A 14862-nucleotide genomic window follows, 5' to 3' on the forward strand; every position below is an offset into this window, starting at 1 on the left:
ACTACAATTATTACATTAAAATACATGACAGGGACTTCCCTGGTGGCGCAGTGGTTAAGAATCTGCCTGCCAATGCAGAGGACATGGGTTCAATCCCTGGTCTGGGAAGATCCCACGTGCCACAAGCAACTAAGCCCATGTGCCACAACTACTGAGCCCACGCACCGCAACTACTGAAGCCCGTGCGCCTAGAGCCCATGCTCTGCAACAAGGGAAGCCACTGCAACGAGAAGCCTGCGCACGGCAGAGTAGCCCTCGCTAGCTGCAACTAGAGAAAGCCTGCGTGCAGCAACGAAGACCCAATGCAACCAAATAAATAAAAAATAAATAAATTTATAATTAAAAAAAAATAAATAAAATACATGACAGCATCATTTTAGAAAGTGCATAATTTATTACATGTGAGTTAATAATAAAACGGATACTTGGGAACTTTAAAAATGAGTTACGAGTAACAGATGTAAAATTCTCAAATTCTGGAACCTGAAATATTAAAATTCAAGCAATTTCTTAAAACTCTTTCTCATGATTAGCATAGTTTGAAAACTGTTACGCTCTTCCAAGGGAAAAAGGAGGAATTAAAAAATAGACACGTTGATGAAGGCAATGAGTTCTTCCCAGCTGGCTTTATTCCCTACTGAAGCTCAATATAGGATTACCTTTTCTTTACTTACAGGAAGCTGTTCTGTTTTCCAATAACCCTCAAAACAGAATGGAAAATGCTTATGCAAAACGACGCAAGCCTTAACCATTCTATGCAGGTTTTACCATTTTAATAAACTTCTAGTCCAACAGCTTTCCCAAGTATAAAGTTCTGTGAGTGAACTATGAATATTTTTAAATATTTTCCAGATTCATCATGGAGGCTGCTTTTCTTCTCTGTACTGTAATCGCACTGAGCTGCAATTGAAATAAACAATCAGTAAGTAGCTACTTTTTCTGTGGAAAAATCTTAGACTAATACAAAGTATAATGCATCACAACTTACAATTATTGAAAATAATCTTATTGTAAGGGGTCTTGTTAGAGGTCGCTTTTTGTGTTCATTTCTCTTTTACTCTTGAGACTTTAAAATGCCTGTATCACCCTAGAGATATGCATGTCAAATACGGCATTCCATAGCTCAGTAATACACTGAGAATTCCAAAACATATTTTACAAACGAATGAGAAACATCTAGATAAAAGTTAATCAGGAAAGAGGCTAGAACACAAACTAAGTGTGAGCCAGCACAATGCAGGGCTGGTAATAAAAAGATGATGACAGATCACAGTAAGTCTAATAAGAAAATAATCTTTAAATATTAAATTGGAATTGATAATACAGACACATGGTAAAAGATATCTAACAGTACAAAAGAGTATACAGCATAAAGGAAGTCTTCCCATCTCTGTCCTTCATTCCACATCCCTCTTTCCAGGCAAAACCACTATTTCCAGCTTCTAAGTATACTTCTTGAAATATTCTAAGTGAGAATACATGCACATATTTCCTCACCCTTTTTTATTTAAAAAATGATAAAGTACTATACACACTTTTCATATTTTTCTCCTGCTAAATGATCTACCTTAGAGATAGCTCCACATTAAATCTACTTTATTCCTCTTAACAGCTGCAAAATTTCCCGTGTATGGATATTCCATAGTTTAACTGGTTTCCTATTGATGGGCATTTAGATGGTCTTTCATCTTTTAGAATTATAGGCAATGCTGCAATTAGGATTTTTACGTGCTTCCTTGCACAGACTTGCCCAGGTGCAAGTACACTACCTGCAGAATAAATTCTTAGAACTGCTAGGTCACAGGTTAGGTACGTTTACAACTGTTGAGAGATACTGCCAAGTTGGGTGCCAAAGAGGTTGTACCAATACACACTCATGTCAGTGATGTGTGCAAGTGCCAGTACAATGTATTACCAACCTTCATGATCTGACGGGTGAAAAATAATATGTGATTACAGTTTAAGTCTCTATTTGCCTTTTGGGTGAGGAGGAGTTGGGCACTTAAAAAAAATGTTTAAAAGCCATCTGTCTTTTATCCTTTATTCACTTTATTGTACTGTAGCTCTTTTTTTTGTTGATTAGCCACTCTATGTGTGTTTAGGATACGAGCCTTTTGTCATATGTCTTGCAAATATTTTTCTCTGTCACTGACTTTACGACTTTTCTATGCAGAAATCTGAAATTTAAATAGTCACATTTATTAATTTCTTTTCATAGTTTCTAGGTTTTGTGTCCTGCAGAGAAGGGCTTCACCACACTGATTTTTTAAAATCCCATACCGTCAAAAGAACACAGCGTGGCATTCAATAGTTTAGAATGATACACTTGGAACATCTAACTGTTGTCCAGAGATGGATGAAGAAGATATAGAAAAAGTTAATCAGAACAGCACATTTCGAGCGTGACTGAATGACTACACTGCAGGGCTTGTGCTGAACCAATGACATGATGCTTGGCTGCACTGGTAAGAATGACGTGTGAGAGACAACAATCATCTGTTAATGCAGCGGTCTTTAACCTTTTTGGCACCAGGGGCTGGTTTTGTAGAAGACAGTTTTTCCACGGATGGGGGGAGGGGCGGGTGGTGGTTCAGGGGAGCGACGGGGAGCGACGGCGAGCGACGGGGAGCAACGGGGAGCGATGGGGAGTGACGGGAAGCGACGGAGACCGATGGGGAGCGACGGGAAGCGACGGGGAGCGACGAGGGGCAACGGGGGGCGACGGGGAGCGGTGGGGAGCAATGGGGAGCAGCAGGTGAAGCTTCACTCGCTCGCCTGCTGCTCACCTCCTGCTGTTTGGCCCGGTTCCAGGGGTTGGGGATCCCTGTTTTAACGCCTTTACTTCATTAAATATCAAGCCCTTCCCAGGATATCATTTTTAACAGGAGTTTCCAGTTTTTGGAAGAAAATTAGAAAGGATTCAGAGAAGGCAAAGATAAAGATTAAAAAAGACTGAATATATGTCCTATAAAAAAGTTTATGACTTGGACACATTTAAAATAGAAAAAAAAATTAGCTCCAGGGAATAAATTCCTTTTTGTGTATGGGGAAAATGCTGAATGATTACTTTCCATCTTCAAATGAGAACAGAATGGAAGGAAAAAAACTTAGGGAAAAATCTGTGAAGTGGTTACTGACAAAACATTAAAAAGAAGGCTCACAAGGAGAATGGTGTAATCTCTGCCATTAGGGAGTTTAAATAACAGGAGAAACATCTTTGTTGGACTGCTTAGGTTTAATTCTGTCAGGAAGGAGACAACTAGAAGTCAACTGGATTATATCGTTAAGGTTCTGTAACTGTACCCTCGTGCAGGTAGTTGGTTTCAGGTAGGCATTTTCTTTACCACAGTCCTTGAAAAAGGTAAACTTGAATCTTTAAAGACTGTGATATAGAAATTTAATTTCTATATATAAGTATCTTATTTACCACTTAATGACTATGCTAAGTGCTTTGTATGTGCTAATTCCTTTGATCTTTCAATAACTCTATTGGGGAGGTGTTATTATCCTACGTTAAACATGAAGAAACTGAGGCTTAGAGAAGATGAAATTGCCCAACGTCACATGGCTACTTAATGGCACCAGGCTATCTGCCTGACTCCAAAATACCTGCTCTCAAGATACTGTCCCATACACCTTGGCTCCTGTTACCTTATAATCTAAATGAATTCTTGAATATTTAATTAATTCATCCAGTAATCCATAATTTCATAAGAAGTTAAACTTACATGGTAAAACTATAATTACTTTCAAGAGGCAGGAAAATTGAAGGGCAAATTATGATTGGATTTTCTTTAAGTGCTATGCCATGTTCATACCAGAAGTAGATTTCAAAAAAAAAATGTATAAACATCATGAACACAAACTGAATTCAGTATTTAGAGTTAGTTACTGCTGTAATAAAATCTAAGAATAATGTTAATTTTGATTGAAACAGTACCAAATATTACATAATTATTAATACAGTAACTTGGTTTGTTTTTCTCTATCTATCTATCTAAACAGTCTGTTTCAAGCCTATCTTTATAATCACTAAACTCTTTTCATTTTGATCCTAACAGGAGAGACTACTGCTCCTACTTTAGAACAAATGGCCCATTTCATTTATGTGATACGTGTGCATTAGGAGTAATTGCCCCTTATAATTTCATTGATGTTCTGCACTTTTTACTCTATTTCCCATTGGACAACTTTTATATGGTATTTTAGATTTATATGGTCATATACAAATGTGCATTAAATGAAGTTAAACCTATAAGCTAGGTAATTTTTTTCCATTTAAAAACTGCAATAAAAACACTGCAATTTGAAACACTACATTCAAAGCATGTCATTTACTTCCGAATCTGTCAACGAATACCTGCCTCGTTTTAGACAGAACATAATGCTAGAGCAGTGCTGTCCAACAGAACTTACTGGGGTGACAGAGTTGTTTCTGTATTACGCTGTCCAATATGACATGGCGACATGTGACTTTTGAGCATTTGAATTCTGAATAGTGTGACTGAAGATTTCAATTTTAATTTTATTTAATTTTAATTTAAACAGCTGCCTGTGGCTAGCAGCTATCATATTGGACAGTGCAGTTCCAGATTTAGGTGTCAAATGGCGGACACCGATGTTTATTTCTGTTTCTGAAGTTTACCTTTTCAACCTTAAACATTAAAGAGACTACTTTTAAGTCGTTTAATCAAATAAAAATAAAACTACTAGTTCTCTGGAAACTTCTAAGGAACTTCTCTTATCTCCACTCTACTCAGACTATTGTTATCCAGGGACAACGAGGAAGCTCCCTACCTGCTGGGAGGCTGAAGCAGCTCTCTGTTCCGCCTCACTGAGTCGTTTCTGAAGTCTGTTGGATTTTTCTTGATGCTCTAGAATCAACTTTTCATTCTATTAAGGGGAAATATAAGACAAACAAGTTAGAAATCCATATGTGGCACAGAGATGTTTTATGGAATAATCAATGAAAAATCTGGACATCATTTTACCACTTACAAAATGCAAAGATAATATATCTCCAAATTTACATTTTTCAAGTCATGAACTTCAAGGTTCAAAGCTGGTTTTACATTATGACTAAACTGGTTCCCCTCCCCTGACCCTCCACCACATGCCACCAAAGAAAGTGAATTAAATCTAAAAGCAAAGTGAATCTGAAGTTAAGACCAAGGCTTTCAGTTTGTGACTTGTTAACCTTGAGGTGCTATATCACTACTTTGGAATCACCTAGAGAGTGTGAGAACACAGACCTGAGCCTCACAACCAGAGCATTAGTAGGGGTGGGATGGTCCTGAGAATCTGCACTTCTATCAAGTTCTTGGGTGGTGGCGATGCTGTCTGCTAGCGCATTTAGAACCACTGTGCTAGACAAGCTCCCAGGGGAGCTGTGACATAGTCTGCGCATTATTAAGGTCAAGAAACAGAAAATATTCATTCTAGAAATCCTGATTTTTACAGAGCTAGACTTATCGTAAATGACTTATATGCTTACAGTATTATTTAAAAGGGGAAGAAATCAGTCTACATGTTTCCCAATACATGTGTATACTCCAGAAGGTATTCTCCAGAAGGTATTCGGGTCAATAGCATTATTAAGGCATTGGTATGGGTTGCATTATGTCCCTAAAAAAAAGATGTTGAAGCCCCAACCCCCTAGTACTTATGAATGTGACCTTATTTGGAAATAGGGTCTTTGTTGATGATTAAGTTGAAGTCATTAGGGTGGGTCCATATGCAGTATGACTGGTGACTTCATAAAAAGGGGAAATTCGGACATAGAGACAGACATGCACAAAGGGAAGAACACATGAAGACACAGGGAGAACATTAGCAACAAGACAGGGAATGCCTGAGGCCACCAGAAGCTAGGAAGGAGGCCTGGAAAAGATTCTCCCTCAGAAGGAACCAATTCTGCTGTCTTCTTGATTTTGGACTACTGGCCTCCAGAACTGCAAGACAATAAGTTTCTGTTGGTTAAGCCACCCCAGTCTGTATCACTTTGTTAGGGCAGCCTCAGGCAACTACATAGGCATCATGAATATAAATCTGTCACAACATGGTGTCATGCAGACAAGTTAAAAGAATCTATCAATTAAAAAATGTATTAGCCTTCTCCATACATACTAGCCTAAAAAAAAGTTTTTGCACATGTAAAACTGTTATACAGTTCTTTGAACTAGGTACTTCCCATGTCATAACATACAAGTGATAAGAATGAATGTCATGCCTAGTAATACAAAATACTGAATTAACAGTATCCTGCTAAAATGTGCTTATTCTATTTCTTAGTGTGCCCAAAAGCAAAATTAAATTGTATGAAGAGAACTATATTGGCTTTTCCAATTTACCAAGATGTTTAAATACACAGTCTTAAATTTAAGAGACAGTCTCATTAACACTAGAGAAAACCTGAGGAAAAACTGCCATCATCTATAATAATCATTTTCATAGTTATAATCAGACTATATATACATTTTACTATGCTGCTACCATAAAGGTTAAGGCACAGTCCAGCTTAGATAAAACATAATATATGCAACTGTTCTTTTTTAATTGATCATTTTAGTTGCTTTTGAGCTTCCAAAATAATTAACATTACTGTGTTGAATATTTCCCTTTAAATTTTTTCAAATTTTAAATTATTTCCTTAGAACAGATTCCTGGAAGTGGGAGCAACATCAAAGAGTTTTTGAAAGGCTACTGTTTAATTGTTTTCTAAATGGCTCATGTCAATTTACAATGCTATAAAACTGAAGTGTAATGACTTCACTATGGCTCCTACAGAAGGCCACAGAGACCTATGGACCATACAGCCTGTTAATGAAATTCCAACAAATACCTTTGAAGTTTGCTCATCAAACAAAGAACTAGAGTTCTAGAAAGTTCTAATAATAATCTGGAAATTGTTTAAATTTTTTTCTTCAAAGGAAAAAAATGATAAACCCTAGCTATATTTAGTTCTAAAGCATTAATCTAAAGGAATGTTTTAATATATTCCAGTAGGAAAAAGTATTTTCTACAGGTCTTTTGTGATGGACTAAAACAAAATTGGAGGAGCATCTTCAAGATGATGGTGGAGTAAGACGTGGAGATCACCTTCCTCCCCACAAATACATCAAAAATACATCTACATGTGGAAAAATTCCCACAGAACACCTACTGAAAGCTGGCAGAAGAAATTAGACTTCCGAAAAGGCAGGAAAATCTCCACATACCTGGCCATGTGGCTGACAGGGTCTTGGTGCTCTGGCCGGGTGTCAGGCCTGAGCTACTGAGGTGGGAGAGCCGAGTGCAGGATATTGGACCACCAGAGACCTCCCGGCCCCATGGCATATCAATCGGCGAGAGCTCTCCCAGAGATCTCCGCCTCAACGCTAAGACCGAGCTACACTCAACAACCAGCAAGCTCCAGTGCTGGACATGGCATGCCAAAAAACCAGTAAGACAGTACACAATCCCACCCATTAGCAGAGAGGCTGCCTAAAATCATAATAAGTTCACAGATACACCAAAACACACCACTGGACGAGGCCCTGCCCACCAGAAAGACAAGATCCAGCCCAACCCACCAGAACACAGGCACCAGTCCCCTCCACCAGGAAGCCTACACAACCCACTGAACCAACCTTAACCACTGGGGGCAGACACCAAAAGTAACGGGAACTACGAACCTACAGCTGGCAAAAAAGAGACCCCAAACAGTAAGTTAAGCAAAATGAGAAGACAGAGAAATATGCAGCAGATGAAGGAGCAAGGTAAAAACCCACCAGACCAAACAAATGAAGAGGAAATAGGCAGTCTACCTGAAAAATAATTCAGAGTAATGATAGTGAAGATGATCTAAAATCTTGGAAATAGAATGGAGAAAATACAGGAAACATTTAACAAGGACCTAGAAGAACTAAAGAGCAAGAAACAATGATGAACAACACAATAAATGAAATTAAAAATTCTCTAGAAGGAATCAATAGCAGAATAACTAAGGCAGAAGGACGGATTAGTGACCTGAACGATAAAAGAGAGGAAATAACTACTGCAAAGCAGAATAAACAAAAAAGAATGCAAAGAATTGAGGACAGACTCAGAGACCTCTGGGACAACATTAAATGAAACAACATTCGATTTATAGGGCTCCCAGAAGAAGAGAAAAAAAAAAGGACTGAGAAAATATTTCAAGAGATTATAGTTAAAAACTTCCCTAATATGGGAAAGGAAACAGTCAATCAAGTCCAGGAAGTGCAGAGTGTCCCAAACAAGATAAATCCATGAAGAAACACAACAAGACACATATTAATCAAACTATCAAAAATTAAATACAAAGAACAAATATTAAAGAAGCAAAGGAAAAGCAACAAATAACATACAAGGGAACGCTATAACCTTAACAGCTAATCGTTCAGCAGAAACTCTGCAAGCCAGAAGGGAGTGGCAGGACATATTTAAAGTTATGAAAGAGAAAAACCTACATCCAAGATTACTCTACCCAGCAAGGATCTCATTCAGATTGGATGGAGAAATTGAAAACATTACAGACAAGAAAAAGCTAAGAGAATTGAGCACCACTAAACAAGCTTTACAACAAATGTTAAAGGAACTTCTCTAGGCAGGAAAAACAAGACAAGGAAAAGACCTACAATAACAAACCCAAAACAATTAAGAAAATGGTAATAGGAACATCGATACTGAGGACTACCTTAAATGTAAATGGATTAAATACTCCAATCAAAAGACACAGACTTCCCAAAAGGATACTAAAACAAGATCCGTATACATGCTGTCTACAAGAGACCCACTTCAGACCTAGGGACACATACAGACTGAAAGTGAGGGGACAGAAAAAGATATTCCATGCAAGTGGAAATCAAAAGAAAGCTGCAGTAGCAATTCTCATATCAGACAAAACAAGACTTTAAAATAAAGACTATAACAAGAGAAAAAGAAGGAATCTACGTATGATTAAGGGATCAATCCAAGAAGAAGATATAACATTTGGAAATATTTATGCACCCAACATAGGAGCACCCCAATACATAAGGCAAATGCTAACAGCCATAAAAGGGGAAATCAACAGTAGCACAATAATAGCAGGGGACTTTAACACCTCACATTCAACAATGGAATGAACAACGAAAATGAAAATCAATAAAGAAACAAAAGCTTTAAATGACACATTAAAAAAGATGGACTTAATTGATATTTATAGGACATTCCATTCAAAACCAACAGAACACACTTTCTTCTCAAGTGCTCATGGACCATTCTCCAGGACAGACCATATCCTGGGTCACAAATCAAGCCTTGGTAAATTGAAGAAAATTGAAATCGTATCAAGTATCTTTTCCAACCACAATGTTATAACACTAAATAGCAATTTCAGGAAGAAAACTGCAAAAAATACAAACATATGGAGGCTAAACAATACGCTACTAAATAACCAAGCGATCACTGAAAAAAATCAAAGAGGAAATCAAAAAATACCTAGAAACAAATGACAATGAAAACATGATGACCCAAAACCTATGGGATGCAGCAAAAGCAGTCCTAAGAGGGAAGTTTATAGCAACACAATCCTACCTCAAGAAACCAAAAAAATATCAAAAAACCAACATAACCTTACACCAAAAGCAATTAGAGAAAGAAGAACAGAAAAACCCCCCAAACTTAGCAGAAGGAAGGAAATCATAAAGATCACAATAGAAATAAATGAAAAAGAAATGAAGGAAACCATAGCAAAGATCAATAAAACTAAAAGCTGTTTCTTTGAGAAGAAAAACAAAATTGGTAAACCATTAGCCAGACTCAAAAAGAAAAAAAAGGAGAAGACTCAAAGCAACAGAATTAGAAATGAAAAAGGAGAAGTAACAACTGACATTACAGAAATACAAAGGATCATGAGAGATTACTACAAGCAACTCTATGCCAATAAAATGGACAACCTGGAAGAAATGGATAAATTCTTAGAAAAACACAACCTTCCAAGACTGAACCAGGAAGAAAGAGAAAATATAAACAACAATCACGAGCACTGAAATTGAAACTGTGATTAAAAGTCTTCCAACAAACAAAAGCCCAGGATCAGATGGCTTCACAGGAGAATTCTGTCAAACACTTAGAAAAGAGCTAACTCCTATCCTTCTCAAACTCTTCCAAAATATAGCAGAGGGAGGAACACTCCCAAACTCATTCTATGAGGCCATCATCACCCTGATACCAAAACCAGAGAAAGATGTCACAAAAAAAGAAAACTACAGGCCAGTAGCACTGATGAACACAGATACAAAAATCTTCAACAAAATACTAGCCAACAAAATCCAACAGCGCAGTGAAAGGATCATACACCATGATCAAGTGGGGTTTATCCCATGAATGAAAGGATTCTTCAATATATACCAATCATTCAATGTGATAAACCACATTAACAAACAGAAGGATAAAAACCATTTTATCATCTCAATAGATGCAGAAAAAGCTTTTGACAAAATTCAACACCCATTTATGATAAAAACTCTCCAGAAAGTAGGCATAGAGGGAACTTATCTCAACATAATAAAGGCCATATATAACAAACCCACAGCCAACATCCTTCTCAGTGGTGAAAAATGGAAACCATTTCCACTAAGATCAGGAACAAGACAAGGTTGCTCACTCTCACCACTATTATTCAACACAGTTTTGGAAGTTTTAGCCATAGCAATCAGATAAGAAAAAGCAATAAAAGGAATCCAAATTGGAGAAGAAGAAGTAAAACTGTCACTGTTTGCAGATGACATGATCCTATACATAGAGAATCCTAAAGATGCTACCAGAAAACTACTAGAGCTACTCAATGAATCTGGTAAAGTAGCAGGATACAAAATTAATGCACAGAAATCTCTTGCATTCCTATACACTAATGAGGAAAAATCTGAAGGAGAAATAAGGAAATACTCCCATTTACCACTGCAACAAAAAGAATAAAATACCTAGGAATAAACCTATCTAAGGAGACAAAACACTTGTATGCAGAAAACTATAAGGCACTGATGAAAGAAATTAAAGATGATACAAACAGATGGAGAGATATACCATGTTCTTGGATTGGAAGAATCAACATTGTGAAAATGACTGTACTATCCAAAGGAATCTACTGATTGAATGCAATCCCTATCAAACTACCAATGGCATTTTTCACAGAACTAGAACAAAAAATTTCACAAATTTTATGGAAACATAAAAGACCCCAAATAGCCAAAGCAATCTTGAGAAAGATAAACGGAGCTGGAGGAATCACACTGACTACAGACTATACTACAGACTATATTAGAGACTATAGTAGACTATACTACAAATCTACAGTAATCAAGACAGTATGGTACTGGCACATAATATAGATCAATGGAACAGGATAGAAAGCCCAGAGATAAACCCATGCACAGATGGTCACCTATCTTTGATAAAGGAGGCAAGAAAAGACAGCCTCTTCAGTAAGTGGTGCTGGGAAAACTGGACAGCTACATGTGAAAGAATGAAATTAGAACACTCCCTAACACCATACATAAAAAGAAACTCAAAATGGATTAAAGACGTAAATGTAAGCCCAGACACTGTAAAACTATTAGAGGAAAACATAAGCAGAACACTCTGTGACATAAATCACAGCAAGATCTTTTTTGACCCACCTCCCAGAGAAATGGACATAAAAACAAAAATAAACAAATGGGACCTAATGAAACTGAAAAGCTTTTGCACAGCAAAGGAAGCCATAAACAAGATGAAAAGACAACCCTCAGAATGGGAGAAAATATTTGCAAATGAAGCAACTGACAAAGGATCAGTCTCCAAAATACACAAGCAGCTCACGCAGCTCAGTAACAAAAAAACAAACAACCCAATCCAAAAATGGGCAGAAGACCTTAACAGACATTTTTCCAAAGAAGATATACAGATCGCCAACAAATACGTGAAAGGATTGTCAACATTACTAATCATTAGAGAAATGCAAATCAGAACTACAATGTGGTATCGCCTCACACTGGTCAGAATGGCCATCATCAAAATATCTACAAACAATAAATGCTGGAGAGGGTGTAGAGAAAAGGAAACCCTCTTGCAGTGTTGGTGGGAATGTAAATTGATATAGCCACTATGGAGAACAGTATGGAGGTTCCTTAAAAAACTAAAAATAGAACTATCATATGACCCAGCAATCCCACTACTGGGCATATACCCTGAGAAAACCATAATTCAAAAAGAGTCATGTACCACAATGTTCATTGCAGCACTATTTACAACAGCCAGGACATGGAAGCAACCTAGATGTCCATCGATAGATGAGTGGATAAAGGTGATGTGGCACATATATACAATGGAATATTACTCAGCCATAAAAAGAAACCAAATTGAGTTATTTGTAGTGAGGTGGATGAATTTAGAGTCTGTCATACAGAGTGAGGTAAATCAGAAAGAGAAAAACAAATACCGTATGCTAACACATATATATGGATTCTAAAAAAAAAAAAAGGTTCTGATGAACCTAGGGGAGGGACAGGAATAAAGACGCAGATGAAGAGAATGGAGTTGAGGATATGGGGAGGGGGAAGGGTAAGCTGGGATGAAATGAGAGAGTGGCACTGACAGATATACACTACCAAATGTAAAATAGATAGCAAGTAGGAAGCAGCCGCACAGCACAGGGAGATCAGCTCGGTGCTTTGTGACCACCTAGATGGGTGGAATAGGAGGGTGGGAGGGAGACGCAAGAGGGAGGGGATATGGGGATATATGTATATGTATAGCTCATACAGTCTGTTATATAGCAAAAACTAACACAAAAATGTAAAGCAATTATACTCCAATAAAGATGTTAAAAAAAAATTACAGGAATTGGGTTAAAAAAAGTCTTAGACATGCACAGAAATAAAGGGGATCCTAACAATTCTGAAAAAGCACAAGGTATACTGGTGAAACTGAAATAAGAGCTCTATCTTTGTCATTTAAATATGATGAATCACTAGCTTTCAAAGCTCTTATTCATATTATATTAAGTGTGCACTTTTAGGGTTATGTATGATTTCTACAAGAAATACTCACATCCGTATGGTATTTCCAAGTTGAGAATTAATTTGGACTTGGCTCAGGTAAAATTCTATAACGTGTGTATCAACCTGCAGCAGAAAGCACTTCCCAGGAGGGTCATTATCTTACCTCAACTACCTTTTCATTTGCCATTTCCAGCTGAGAAAGCAGCTCTTGGGTATGAAGTTTCTGTCGATTCAGCTCACTCCTATTAATCAAGAGACAGGGAAGAAAAAAAAAAGAACGGAAGAAAAAGCCATTAATATAACTGTTCAAAAATTTAACAAAATCGAATCTTTATTAGTGAGATACATGTTCATGTTTTGAACAAAAGTACCTTGTGCGCAAAATAAAAGTTGCTTCTTAATAGACCATATCTGAAACGACTCATTTCTTTATAAAATACATATATATTCTGGACATTGGTTGTACAATAGTGTGAAAATACTTAGCACTATTGAACTGTTCACTTAAAATGAATGGAAAACTTTCAGGTGGGTGAACACATGGAAATTTGGGCAGAGTTTTGGGCCTGGAGAGGGTAAAGATGCTCCGTACCCCTCTCCCATGCCTGGCCCTATGCATCTCGTCCATTTGATGTTCATGTGTATCTTTTATCATAACCTGTAATAAACTGCTAAACGAAAAAGAAGACAGCAATAATAATAACAACAGAGAAATATTCTGCATGATAAAAAGCCATCTCTTGGCTGGCAAGGACCAAAGTATTCTACCCCTGGGAAGCCTGTTTTGCATTTGCAGCAAGAGGGCATTGAGGACCCATCAAGAATACACCACTTGAGCTTAGTTACGCCTGTGCAGAAGGACAACTTCTGCACCTTTTTCCAATCCCTGTGTGCCTCACACTCACCACACCTCAGACTGCTGTATTTTTTTATTCTTTATTCCCAAAATAGCTTGAGCCCCTTGTCTTCAGGGAGGCAAATATGAGACTGGTTATCCTGTCGCTTGGCTGCTTACTGAATAAGCCCTCTGTTTGTTGCAAACCTCGAAAACTCAGTGATCTGGTTGCTACCTGTCAGGCAAAAACCAAGCACGCTCAGTAACGTCAGGAGATCACAAATGAATTCATCTAGAGAACTGACAAATCTGTCAAAAAGAGTTGGCTCTTGAGAGAAGATTTGTTTCCGTGGCAGCTGTGCGGCTGACAGGGTATTGGTGCTCTGGCCTAGTGTGAGGCCTGAGCTTCTGAGGTGGGAGAGCTGAGTTCAGGACACTGGACCACCAGAGACCTCCTGGCCCCACGTAATATCAATCTGCAAGAGCTCTCCGAGAGATCTCTGTCTCAACGCTAAGACCCAGCTCCACCCAACGACCAGCAAGCTCCAGTGCTGGAGGCCACATGCCAATCAACTAGCAAGACAGGAACACAACCGCACCCATTGGCAGAGAGGCTGACTAAAATCATAATAAGTTCACAGACACCCAAAACACACCACCAGACGCAGCCCTGCCCACCAGAAAGACAAGATCCAGCCCCACCCACGGGAAAACAGGCACCAGTCCCCTCCACCAGGAAGCCTACACAACCCACTGAACCAACCTTACCCACTGGGGGCAGACACTAAAAACAACGGGAACTACGAACCTGCAGCCTGCAAAAAGAAGACCGCAAACACAGTAAGTTAAGCAAGATGAGAAGACAGAGAAATATGCAGCAGATAAAGGAGCAAGGTAAAAACCCACCAGACGAAACAAATGAAGAGGAAATAAGCAGTCTACCTGAAAAAGAATTCAGAGTAATGATGGTGAAGATGATCCAAAATCTTGGAAATGGAATGGAGA

The 14862-nt window shown here is 38.0% G+C and overlaps 1 protein-coding gene across 5 annotated transcripts in view; it reads right to left on the reverse strand.

Annotated features, from left to right (window-relative positions):
• Nucleotides 1-380: 380 nt before the first annotated feature.
• SCLT1 (sodium channel and clathrin linker 1) overlaps nucleotides 381-14862 on the reverse strand; it is a 259944-nt gene continuing 245462 nt past the window's right edge. For 3 of the 5 annotated variants that reach the window (XM_027103710.1, XM_027103709.1, XM_027103714.1), the window contains 3 exons: nucleotides 13186-13264; nucleotides 4798-4893; nucleotides 381-900 (listed from right to left, as the gene is read on the reverse strand). In XM_027103710.1, the coding sequence (XP_026959511.1) occupies nucleotides 838-900; nucleotides 4798-4893; nucleotides 13186-13264 (238 nt within the window). In that variant the 3' untranslated portion in view covers nucleotides 381-837. Of the gene's footprint in view, nucleotides 901-3728; nucleotides 3843-4797; nucleotides 4894-13185; nucleotides 13265-14862 lie in introns of those variants that run through there. The other 2 variants (XR_003432283.1, XR_003432284.1) reach the window with 2 other exon arrangements.

The sequence above is a fragment of the Aethalodelphis obliquidens genome, unplaced genomic scaffold, assembly GCF_003676395.1.
Source record: "Aethalodelphis obliquidens isolate GAN/ISIS:26980383/991018 unplaced genomic scaffold, ASM367639v1 scaffold6, whole genome shotgun sequence".
Taxonomy (NCBI): Eukaryota; Metazoa; Chordata; class Mammalia; order Artiodactyla; family Delphinidae; genus Aethalodelphis; species Aethalodelphis obliquidens.